The sequence below is a fragment of the Thermobia domestica genome, chromosome 2 (genome assembly GCF_964235325.1).
Source record: "Thermobia domestica chromosome 2, izTheDome1.hap1.1, whole genome shotgun sequence".
NCBI classification, from domain to species: domain Eukaryota; kingdom Metazoa; phylum Arthropoda; class Insecta; order Zygentoma; family Lepismatidae; genus Thermobia; species Thermobia domestica.
In genome coordinates, this window is record NC_137455.1 from 288,559,983 (window position 1) to 288,573,729 (window position 13,747).

General features: G+C 37.1%; 1 protein-coding gene across 2 annotated transcripts in view; it reads left to right on the forward strand.

The window, feature by feature from the left end:
• Positions 1–10,241: 10,241 nt before the first annotated feature.
• Positions 10,242–13,747, forward strand: part of Orc2 (origin recognition complex subunit 2) — a 66,109-nt gene continuing 62,603 nt past the window's right edge. The window contains exon 1 of one of the 2 annotated variants that reach the window (XM_081748852.1): positions 10,242–10,433. In XM_081748852.1, coding sequence (XP_081604978.1) covers positions 10,337–10,433 — 97 coding nt within the window. In that variant the 5' untranslated portion in view covers positions 10,242–10,336. Of the gene's footprint in view, positions 10,461–13,747 lie in introns of both variants that reach the window. The other variant, XM_081748853.1, reaches the window with a different exon arrangement.

A 13,747-nucleotide genomic window follows, 5' to 3' on the forward strand; every position in this document is an offset into this window, starting at 1 on the left:
GTACCAATGTGCCACCGTGTCCCCAACTACCGCGTGTTGATTCTTTTAAGGGAGTATGATGTCTATAGAAATTTACCCTAAAATTGTTATCAGTGTACACCTATGTTCTATAGATTATAAATACATTTTACAAATTCCGTAATACTATATATACACAATTATCTATTAACATATCGTAAGAAAGCAAATTTACATTATAATTGTATCATTGAGTTCGAAAACCGGTCATCTCCATCGAACTTAATTTGAGAGAACAGAAAAACAAAACTAAATTAGTCAATATGCATCTGATTTATAGGACTATTTTCATTTACGGACCGTAAAAAAAATGTCAGTTCAACGGTTCGAAAATCAAAACAGCTCTGCATATCGAATAATTTAGTTTGTCTCTCCTCTCAAATTAGCTTCGATTGAAATGACCGGTTTTCGAACTCAACGATTCAATTGTATGACAAGTATCGCAAATTTTACAATGCGTAAGTGTAACTTTTACGGAATGTACTAGCATGTTGCCATTTCCACTATTGTAGAGGTTTAATATATGCTTGGTTCTATGATCAGTTTTGTTTAATTAACACTATTCTTGCCCTTGTTCACTAGTCTAATAGGCTCTGTAAACTTGCAGCTCAAAATTTTTAAGGGTATTTCTGTGAGGTAACCAAGATGACTGCCGAACAAACAAGTACGTGAAATTTAGCTCTCGATTTTTTTCATTTTTTAAACAATTTTGCTCTTAGTTTGACAATCTATTGGCGCCACTGCCGTTACTTCTTACAATTCAAAGAGGATTTAGTATCAGCGTTATAATTAATAGCACTAGAGCCTTTCTGTTTCAACTGTGCCCTTGGTAACGCTGCTGTCGATATGTGATTTCCCGTACCCTGTCGAAAGAGGAGAAAGAAGTTCCTGCGGCCGAGTTCTTTCAATTATTGGATGCGGAAGCGTTGCCACAATGAATTATTTCAAGGACTTCGCTTGCTCTGTCTTGTTAGCCATTGTAAGTAGCCTACGATCTTCACTCGACAAGACCAAACGACTGAATGACAAATTGGCAACACAGCTGAGGTTACGCAAAAGGAGGGTTTCATCTAGGGCTGTGCGATATCGAAATTTCGATATCGACATTCGATATTTTTCTGATATTGATATCGAATAGATATATCGATATCGACAATATCGAATCTCTATATCGACAATATCGGATATTGATAATATTGAATATCGATATCGACATCAAATATCGATATCGACAACATCCAATATTTATATCGACAACATCAAATATGGATATTCAATATATTGATTGGTCTTGAATATTCATGTTGATATAGACAATCTGGTCTCAAAACGTTTCAATGGGGGATATCTCAGAATACTTGTTATTCACAGAAAACAGACTTGTGTTCCTACTAATCGACCACTCTTTCCTCAGAAAAAGTTAATAAAAATAGTCATTTAATTTCTTTCCCAGCTATCATATTGGCCATCATTGCGGAAATAATGAGAGTGAAACAGGGTGACATAGAATATGTGTTTGTGTGTGTGTGTGTGTGTGTGTGTGTGTGTGTAGGTGTTTAATTCATGTATGTGCATTTGTGAATGTGCACGTGTGGCGGTATGCGTTTGAGAGAGAGAGAGAGAGAGAGAGGTCTTTCTATAACATAACACGTGCGTGCGTTGTATTTTAAGCTCACGCACAAACAATACTGGATCCAGATATGGATGATAGGAGCCGCGGTGGCTCACTTGTAGAGCGTTCACCTCTGGTGCATGAGATCCCGGGTTCAAATCCTGTGGTGGACAAACACCGTTGCGTGGGTGTCCTCGGGGTTCTCCCGTTTCCTCCCACTTTCTACATTTCACCATTTTCATTCATTTCTCATTATCACCGTTTCCTTTAGCCTAACCGACAAAATCGTTGGAAGTAAAACTCAAAAGTTTAATTTCATTTCAGATGGACGAATGACGTACCCAATCAACAAAAGCAAAATCGGGGAATCACCGTTTCTCGTTTGTGCTAATTATTTGATGCCTCACTGCAACAGGAAATCGATGCATATCTTTCAGTGCTACAGACAGTGGTGCTATTCAGCCGGTTCGCACCGGTTCGCTAAAACCGGTTGTTAATATATTTCGAGTTTGCTAAACCGTTTGTTATACCCAGATATAACAGTAAATTTTATCCAGTTATACCCAAGAACGAGCAAGTTTCAGTTTGTTTAGCTTTGTTCTTAGAAATTCTTACAGCTACAGGGTTAGATATATGATCTCTCGGAATAAGGTATAAGCGATTATTTCTTAATTTCAAATGGACTGGTTAGATATCAAGAATGAAAACTGGGATCACATGAGTGCAGTGCTGAGGGTTATTTACATTTGAAACGCATACATACCATTGTCAATAATTGTTGATCCATTGCTGGGTTAAGGTGTTTCCAATACTTCTTGACAAACATCTATTTTGGATAATTCGTTTCCAAGATATTCGCAGTGCTACCTAATTTCGTCACAACACCTTATATTGGTTGCTATGTAGGTCTCTACTTGTCACTTGTGATATCCAGGGAAAAATTTGCCTTTGTCTATCTTGTTTGATCTTTGCTTCCTAAGAGAGAGGGCGAGAGACAGGACCCTGCAGACCCCGCATTGCAGGGGAGCCCAAGTCATCACGGGGCCCCCAAATCGTGATGTAGGATGTAGAAAAGGGGCCCCATTCCACGTTGTCTGCGGGGTGGACCCCAAGCCCTTAGTTACGCCACTGGAGAGAGATATCTTTCTATGTATCTATCTACTATCTCTCTCTCATATATATAACCTGTCACCAAAAATTAGAATAGCACCACTGCCTACAGATATGGAAGAAACCCTCCTTCACTGGAGGAAATCTCATGACAGTGACTTTCCAAAATTAGCTCTTCTGGCTCGTAAGTATTTGTGTAGGTACCGGCGTTCTATCGGAAAGAGTATTTAGTTGTGGATGCAATATCGTAACTGATGCTCATACTTCACTTACAGTTAGTGCACAACATGCGAAACAACTGATTTTCTTTCCATGAATAAAAGAGCTCGTTCTTAAATAGCAGTGTCATGAACTTCACTGCATCATACATTTCTAGTTGAAAACTCAATGCTAATAGGCATATTTCTAAACAAGACAGTTATTGTTTATTTTTCTCTGTATGTGTGAGGTGTGTGTTTGTGTTCTTCTAAGTTAATCCGTTGGCTTTATAAATTTAACACTTGGACTTATTCTTTTGTAGTATTCTATTTTAATATACAATTTTAAAAAAGACGTGACATCTCCCACATGAGCTTAAGAGGTTTCTTCTTATTGTTTTGTGCAAACTCATATCTAAAAGTGTTGATGTTTTCATTTAATTTAGGCTAAAGCTTGCGTCTTATACCATTATTCAGTTTTGCTTATGAAATCAATTTAGAAAGGTTCTAAGTCATTCCTAATAACAGTGCACCTAATAATGCATATTCTAATACTTAAACAAATCCAAAGAAATAGGGAAGTGTTGATACTACCTAAACAGAATATGTAGGTCTGTGTAGTGAAATGAGAGAATGGAGGCTTTTGTTTGTTTTAGTGGATTGAGTTACGTGGCTAAACTTACATCTAGTACCACATACAAATAAACGGAAAATTACTACTTTGCACAAAAAAAAACTAGTAAATTCTTGTTTCCCTGTCTGTTTAGATTTAAGCAAATTTTAGCACATGCATTTGATTTTTCACTCGCAATGGCAATACAGCACAAACATTAATTGTAGTGAGGATATCAAGTTGACTCGGTTAAAGAATGCAGCCATGTTAATGATGAAGAATATTTTGGAGGGCATAGCTCCCCGGCTCTGCACTGGTTTTGGCCTTATCTTTAAAAGGAACATCATTTCTGCCCAATACAATTTTTGCACAAAGTTTGGTTTAATTCGGTGAAGAAGTGGAGCCGGTAATATAAGTTAAATATACAATATTTAGTTGGATTAAATAGACCTAGAAACATCCCTACTAGGGATGGGCACGAGCGAATTCGAGCGAGTTTTCTTTGAAACTCGACTCGGCTCGAAACAGACATCTTTGAGCTCGACTCGAGAACTCGGCTCGAAAAATTTCCTCTAACTCGACTCGAAACTCGACTCGAATTTGGGTCGAGTTTCGAGTCGAGTCGAGCCGAAACGAGCCAAATCGAGCCATACCCTGTGTGGAGTTTCAAATATTCTCTTCAAGTGTCCTTCAAGTCAACTGCCAATTTCGGTCATCGAGAAGTCTAGGAGGCAAGGAAGAACATCGTTCATGGAGTTCTGGTTTTGAGTTCCGGAAGAGGAACTATTCGGGCTCGAGCCAAAAATTGTTATAAGGTGCCAGCTAATCATGTTCAAAACTGATCGTTCCGGGTTTAGGCTTGTCAATGAATCGAGCGGCTCGGCTCACAATCTAGCCGGTCCGAGAAGTGAGCCGAACCAACAGCTCACCCAACCGAGTCGGCTCGAGCCCTCAGAAGCTGATCTCAAAAGTTCGCTCTCAAAAGCTTTTAATGTCCTTTCTTGTATTAACACACACAGCACTACAGGCAAACTAATTGTTTTATGATTTTAGTCTTTAAATTCTTAGATAGTGCCTTGATTTGTTAACATTTTCATTGGAGAAAATATATACCAATGACAATTAACTCACATTTTCTTTACTCTTATTGAATTCTGCTGGTCTGTTGGATTTATCAGTAAAAGCGTCTAATCAGTATCAATTTGGGAAACAACGACACACTGAGGTTTTCTAGGCTTCACAGCGTAAGCGTGAACATTCATAAATGATCATAAATGTAACTGACTAGAAATTGGGTAATTTTGAATAATATGGGCACATTAAAAACAAAATGATAAAATATATCATTGATATCAAAACATAATTTGACAGAAATATGAAATATCTTGTAGAAAATGAAATGAAATCTTTGAGTTTTACGTCCCACGGATATGCTGGTTAGGCTAAAGAAGACGGTGATAATGAGTAATAAATGAAATGGTGGAATGAAGAAAGTTTGAGAAAACGGGAGAACTCCGAGAAAACCCACGCTCACGGTGTTTGCTCACCACAAAGTTCACTTGGCGGGGACTGGGAACGAACACGTGACCCCAAGCACCAGAGGTGAACGCTCTACCACTGAGCCACCGCGGCCCCCAGATATCTTGTAGAGTTCAATCAGTTGGTTAAGTTACTTTTAAAATATAACGCGTTTCTTTGTCATCAACTTCAACATCAAGTTGATAGTTGTTGCTAATATAATTCACAGTCAAGTAATGCTGCCTCTTCGCTGTCAAATGGCGAATATACTTGCCTTCTATATGTGCGGTCCCGGGTCTACTCTCGGTGAGTTTGCTTCCTTCAGTTTTAAACAAGCAGTAGGCCAAATTTATTATTATTTTAGTTGATTTTCTGAATGTATAGAAAGCTTTTAAAGTTAAGGAGACGATTTATAGTATATCCAAAGGAGTAGCAAGGGATCCATTCATCGCCCCACCCACCAGAACCAATGAAAATTACTAAACACTGGTTCAATCCGTTTATTTCTCAAGATAGTTATACAAGAAATTTATCGAGCTGGAAATTTACACCTGACTGTACAAGAACTTAGTTCGTAATAGTCTTCTTTACAATCAAACCAAGAATTTCTTTAAACGAGAATTCAGATACAAGAAACCCACTGAGCCGGATATACAGTAACTTCCTCAAACTGATATCTGATCTCTAGCGAACAAAATTCGATCCATTTGATCGTGTTTTATGATCTGTGCCGACTCAAATGGCGCAATTGGTTTAAATGGATCGGCTCACGGCTTGTTCACCACAGAGCTGAGATCAGAATGACCGCTCACATGTCACGCCTACCGAGCCGATGCTTCACCTCAATCGAGCCAGCTCGAGCCGATGGCTCACCTGAGCCGAACCGAACCAAGCTGGTTGCTCACCCAAACCAGGCCGGCTCGAGTCGATGGCTCATTCAATCGAGCCGGCTCGAGCTGTTCACTAAGTTGAACTGGATCGAGCCAGTTGATATCACTACTCGGGTTGGGCTTCTGTTTGGGCTGAAAAATTCGACCGTGCAAGTCTCAGCCTTGATGGTAAGATTTACAGTCAGAGTAGCCCAAAAGTAGGTATACAGACCAGCATCGATCAAGTAATTTAATTTATTAAGATAATAGGCCTACATTTATCTAGTTCGATCTGTTCAAAGCTTTAGGTATAAGTGAAAAGACATTAAGAACAAACAATGCAGAAACTAAGTTAAAACATGTGTGGAAAATAAGAAAATGATATAAAATGCCATGAGCCGGTCAGTACTGGACTGTATACATACTTTTGGTCACCCTGTATTGTCATTGTGCTCACGACATTTAAGGCTGTTTCATTATAAAAATCTGTTTTTGTCTCGTTATCGGGACGAGACGAGATGCGAGCAGTGTCCCCTCTCATGAGCAACACTAAAAATGTTCCACATTACTGCTTATATTTCTCATGGCTTTCGCTTTCCAGTCTAACCAGGCCATGATTTCAAAACGAGTTAAAACGAGCTAAACGAGCGAACCATTTATCAAACTTGACGCGACTCGGAACTCGACTCGAGAAAATTACCTTCGACTCGACTCGTGCCCATCCCTAATTTCTACCCCACCGCCGCTGATTTGAACTATCTTCAAAAGCAACCAAATTTTTAAGCCATACTAATCCTCTGTAAACTTGGCTTCATTCTGTTAAGAAATGAAGTCAAAAGAGAAAATTAAATATTAACATGGAATTTTGAGAAGCATAGTCCCCAAGCCCTACATTAATTTGACTCGTGAAACGGGGCGTTTTTCTGCCTCATAGGAGTATCGTTCAGTTTGGTTTCATTCGGTTAAGAAATGCAAATGCAGCTGCTATCGCAAGCCAAAAAGCGTTATATATATATATATATATATATATATATATATATATATATATATATATATATATATATATATATATAAAGCAAAACCCGCCGCAATTTTTTCGAGAAAGTGTGAAACACCAATATCGAATATCGATATTGATGATATCAGATATCGATATCGAATATCGACAATATCGTATATCGAATATCGACAATATCGGATATCAAATATCGACGATATCGGATGTCGATATTGAATATCGACGATATCGATATTTCGACATATCGCACAGCCCTAGTTTCATCCGTCAGAGGATTGGTGGGGGACGGTCGAAGCATAGTTCGCATAGTTTCATAGGGCACAGATAGAATAGACAGGCTGTAGCAATTTTATTTCGAACATGCTATTCGCCGTAGCTGACCACCATTTTGATTGCAGTTCATAGTGTATCTTCTATATCAATTCCAGTTCTGAAACGATCTTTATAAATTCATCGACATGTCTAGATGACTGCAACCAAAACAATAAAAGGGTATCGGTGATGAAAAAGCAGCGTTGCCAGATCTAGCATAATGATGCTAGATCTAGCATAATTTGCATGTCTTTAGCATCTAGTATCTTGCTTTTAGCATCCTGCCCAAATCTAGCATAATATCAGCAAGTTTATCAAAAAGCCACAAAACATGGAGATGAGAAAGAAGTTAGTCGTGGGAAGAAAAAGAACGCCAAAAATGTATCCTCTGCCATTGATTCATATAGTCGGTAAACCATATAGGCGGTCTCATTTTCCGAAGTAAGTTAGAAACTTTTTTTTTTTTTTTTTTTGTGGCTCCATCTAGTTTTCTAATCCCTTAACTTCCAGGCATGGGCGGAGCTATGGGGCCATTCTCCCCCAAATTTTTGACAACTTCAACATTTTTATTTCTGACTTCATGACCATCTTTATTCCTGAAGTGAAAGATCCGAGACGTCCGAAAATCTGTCCCCCCAGCAGACAATTCCCAACTCCGTTTATGCTGCGAGGTAATTTTCTTTCAAACTATGTAAACAAACACTTTGCATTCATTTATACGATATATACGCCCAGTGGCGGCGATTGGACGTTAAAAGTGGGGGGCAAGGCATGATCTGAATATTTGTATATAAATCTTAGTTTATCTGGTTGTTTCTAACACTTTGTTTGACGAAAGGTTGTATAACTAATACGATACTATCTTCTTCGGTTAAAATACCATATATCATATTTCATATTTTATTAAATAAAGTGACAAGAGCAACGGAAGTAGATACTAGCCCTTTGTACTCTTAAACAACGAAGGCGTAAGAAGAGATTTGATTCCTTGCTCATGAACATCTTAAAATTCTGTCTGGAAAATAGTGTGATCAGATTATTTAATAATAAAAAAAAATACAAAACAAGTAAATAGAAAGGATAATATTAATTATAGTAATGAATAATGAGGCTTGTTTTCAGACATGAGATTGCTTTTAGTTTCTTTAGATGTAACGGGACATGAATGTGGGCATGTGTAAAACAAATTTGATGAATTAGTCCCAGAAGCGACAGTCCTATTAGCGACAGGAACTGTTATCTATCCTATGCGCGACCGATTCATTTACATTGAGATGATGGAAGATGATATGATTCCATCTCGTAAAATATGTTTGCCTCTGGCGTTATTATCGCCCGAACAACCTTGGTATGAAATATGTACGTGCCAGTGATACTGTTCGTCAAATATATTTTTCCTCTACTGTGAGTGCAAATAAAACTTTTTTTATTTTGAGTTAGATTTGACATAAAACATCAAATGACTTAACGAGACAACAGGGATATTTCCATGAAAAGTGTATTCCTATATAATTATTGAAAATCCAGTTGTAATATCCCCTTTCTTGAAAAGCTCTGTTTTTTGTACTTAATTTGATTCAAATCTAATTACTTACTAAGCACAGTAATATATTTTATTTTGAAAAACTTAAACGTGTAACAGTTTCGTCAAATATCTACTTTTTAGACTTCCAAAGACTCTATGAATAAAATAAAAAAAAGTAAATGATAAAAGACAGCTTTTGAGATCCCTTACATCTGATTGGCTATTCGCAACCCATCCCACCAATTACAATGCAGTTTACTCTAAACAATCCAAAAGGCAAACAAACTCTTTAAACTACCTTCCCCCCTATTGTAAGCTACTAAAACGTAAACTAATTGCTTAATTTGCCTTTCTCCTTTGTTTCGACATACATTAAAGCTTGTCGTGTAGCAATCTGAAATGATCCCTTATAATTAGATGCACTGTTAAGTCCTGCGAGAGATTTGCAACTTGTGTAATAATTTCTTCGAATACACCGTGTTTTTAGATTTCTTTGATATTTTCAAATGGTGAACACCTTTTTTCCGTGGGTGCCCGATGGGAAGGCAGGGGTCGCCCCCTGGCTCACAAAAATGTATAGTAATATAGCAAGCCACGTATATTAAATACCAGATATACCAGACGTGATACAGCAACCATGGAGGTGCCCCTCTCTAGAAAATTTTCTTCGGGCGCCCCTACCTCTTTCTGATTTCTTCCTTATGCCATAAACATATTCAATCTAAACTTATGCTCCGTATCATTTTAACATGAACATTTTAATTATATTAGAATCATAGACAAAGGCGAAGCTACTCTAAATATTTAATTAGTTTTCCCCTTGATATAGTCAATGTATTCATAGTAATTAATTCAATTATATTTGAATCAATTTTACACGAAACCCGAGGTTACACTTCACGAATGTACCTTGTTAGAAAATGAAAGACAGTAAATACTACAAGCATATGCTACGAAATTTAAAGAAATACGCAATTGCAATATTAATTGGTTTGAATTGCAATTAAAACGCAATTCCTGTAGCTTGCTTAACTCCACGAGAAGACAACCAATATGTACTCACGCAACGGAAAATATATGGCACCATTTTTTATGAACCGGTAATATAGTTATGAATATTTTCAAATGAAGCTATATACATTAATGGGTTACTTCAAGAAAGTGGGAGCAACTGCCCCCTTTGCCCCCCCCTAATCGCCGCCCATGTATACGCCATTGAGCCTGGCAACGACTGCACTAGTTTAGTTGAGTTAAAGCTTTGGTGTGTGAAGTATTGAGTTCTATCCACGCATTATTGCGCTCTGTGTATTTTAAGTTACGTTATCGTATCTCAACTTCGTTTTTTTTTTTTTTCGTTTAAATTCCTGAATTAGTAATTATGAAAATCTAGCATAATTTGACAAAATCTAGCATAATTTCGATCAGGTTTTGGAATAATCCCGAGCTGTTAGTCTGGCAACGCTGTGAAGAAGAAGAAAGGGCGGGAAGCAAAGCCGCTGAGATTTCAACAAAGAGAATTTGTTTTGGAATTTTTTATATTTTTAATGGCTGTGCGGGGGAAAACTTGTATCGAAGTACGATTTGTAAGTGATGAAGATGTTGGTGCCTTCATATCTTCCGAACAGGACGTTACTGCTAATGGTACATAGTATTTCTGCTAAGAAAAGAGTATGTCATATTGTCAACACATTTTGTTCATGTGTGGTTAGATAGGTGATGGGTGTTAAGATGGTTTTCTTACAAATTATATTAAAGTACGGTTGTGTAGATTAAGGTCTAGGATGCAAGTATTGGAAAATTTAGAGTAAAATGTACTAACAGAAAGGAGAAGGAAAATAAATATATATTTTACTCTCGCATCGTCCCGTTTTCGGGGACGCGGTAGCTCAGTGGTAGAGCGTTCACCTCTGGTGCTAGGGGTCCCGAGTTCGATCCCAGGCCCCGCCAAGTGAACTTTGTGGTGGACAAACACCGTGTGTGTAGGTTTTCTGAGGGTTCTCCCGTTTCCTCACACTTTCTTCATTCCACCATTTCATTCATTACTCATAATCACCGTCTCCTTTAGACTAACCGGCATAACTGTGGGACGTAAAACTCAAAGATTTCATTTCATTTCATTTTCGTTCCTTTTTCGTAATGAAATAGACCCATTTTAGGAGTGCGTAGATTCGCAAACGTGACGAAAGAAATTTGGAATTTTATTTGCAAGAGTAAGGTGCAACAATAGATGCATGTAAGAATGTAACATTCTTAGTAACTTAAGAAACGGCATGCCTGATTCGGTACACATGTTTTTAGTTGCCACCAGTTCGGCTGGTTTAAACCAGTGGAACCTGTCTGTGTTGCCCACCATCGGTTCCATCAAAAAGTGGCCAACTTACAGAAAATAAGTGTGATTTGTGTATTTTTACAATAGGATTTCTAGTATTACTTGATTGTAAAATTTTAATAATGGCACGACAGCTCTTATAAATAATGTATATAGAGTAATCATAAAAATATACAGTACTAGGAAATATTACAATAGTATGTTTAATATATGTGCATACCTTTCTCTTCCTGAAAACTAGTCTGGTACATTGGATTTTTCGGATTGAAAACAATAACACAAACAACCATGAAATAGAAGCGTATGTACGCAGTTTATTGAAATTGATATTATAACACACTGAGTTATTCAGATTGAAAACAAGAAAAGCTAAGTTATAAATTGAGAAATTCATATGCAATATATATGACTTCTTTTAGTTGTTATTGAATGGTGGTTCATTCTAGACGTATTTGTTATATTCTTTTTGGCAGATATGCACATTCTAATATTGTAGTTAACTACGGCAAGGTTCTAGATTACTGGTCCCCCTTCCCATTGAGCAATAATAAAGACAGAAGACAACGTGCCCTGCGGGGCTCTAACCCACCTTCACTCGCTAACGCTCGCTCGGCAATACTCTATAAGTAAAATTTATAAACTTTAGTACAAAAGAAACCTACCCAGCTACTAATCTACATGGGGAACCAGTAATCTAGAACCTTCCCGTTAACTACCTCTTGTTAATGAGCGAGAAGTGTTTCCCTCGGAGCAAAAGATGTTTTGAGAAAACTTCAGGGAATTCATACCTCAAAAACTCCGCTATCTTTTGACAAGCCGACAGGTGTCAATAGTTAATTGAAATGGTTAGTTTTAACCTTGAGAAATTTTCCGGAATTACTAAAGCTCCCCACTGATGATATAGCCGATATAGGTAATGGTTTTACCAAAATAGACAGGGTAAACAAATACGTACAACCATTTCCTGAATTCCTGTACATGCTTTTTCTTATTCACATCTTCCTTCACCTCCCATTTATCAGGGTATACTTCTGGCCATTGACCTCCAAGAACAAATCGTGCGAATCTATGCTTCTTTGTGTCCGGTCACAAATATAGAACATCTGCCTCTCATATGGGAATTCGAAAGAGTTAAGAAAAATAACAAACCTGTATTTTTCGTGGCCAAGATACACAGGTAAATTTATCATTATCATCATAGGGTAAACATTGCTTCAGTGTGGCGAACTTCCAAGATAGACAGGTGGCCAACTTATAGAGTAGTAAGTAACGTATGTCTTATGGCGAAATGCAGGTTCAAGACGAACTAAGCCAAGATAAGCAGGTGACCAAGTTGACAAGTGGCCATTACTCGGACAGACGGCTCTACCAAATTTTAACACATTTATTGCATTTTCCGATTTCTTCTTGGAGAACATGCACTAAATGAGGAGCTAATGCATAAACCGCGAACCAACTTGTGCTAGGTGGCCACTAAAACCACGAATTCTATCTAACCGAGCCAGGGCAGGAGCGCAGAAGCGGGCATACGCATAAACAAAGATAGTGGGAAATCAAGTTCGCGTAGTTGATTTTACGTTTCAACATACCATGACGGTGCAAAAACTTGATAATATGTGGCTCTTTATTACACAGTTCTTTCTAATAAAATCGTATGTTTGCATTATATCCATCACAAATGTCCATTGCTAACACGAACAGAACATTCCTGCCGTTTATTTCCACCTTTTTCGCATTCTTGTATTCTTCCGCTTCAGTAAATAGTTTCACTTAGAATACGTTCACTCCCATTCAAAATGTATTTCAATATGATATATAATGACAGAAATTGCTTATATTCACACACTACTTCTTTAACGAAAATTGTTTGGCATCGTAGTTTACCTATAAACTTTTTTTTTGGTAGAGCCGTTTTCTCGAGTGAACTCATATATATATATATATATATATATATATATATATATATATATATATATATATATATATATATATATATATATATATATATATATATATATATATATATATATATATATATTAACTGTTTTAAACCAAAGAAAAAAAAGGGAAAAGGCTTTAAATCCTTGAACTGCATGTTGACGTTTCCACATATCAAACCGTCTTCATTAGTTTTATCTCCTTTTCACCTTTAGTCAAAGTGTCCCATGTTCAATTTTCGATTGAACCGCAAGTGTAAATCAAGTAGCGGTTCGGATGTCACTTTAAGCGAAATTCTTGATAACCTCGGTATTACATAAGGATGTTATGCTTAAACATACGAAACGAAACCAAATTGTATATTTCTGCTTGCCTGAAATGCCTGATGTTTTATAAAGAATTCAAGGTTTCTGCTTATTAATAGAGATTGGTAGAATTTATCGACTGCCTACGTAGCTTCCAACATTACGTTGGATTGGTCTTTGTTATAATTTTATTGAATGATATCTGAATATTAAATTTGTAAATTAATACCTCACTTTTAGCATACTGATTATGATACGTTGAATGTAAAATTTTACAATCAAAGCAATAACTGAAATTTCCCGTTACTGATGTGCATTGAAAGTATTAACAGGATTTTGTCGGTGGCTAAGGCGGGAGTTTTTCGAATTAAGAGACTTACTGA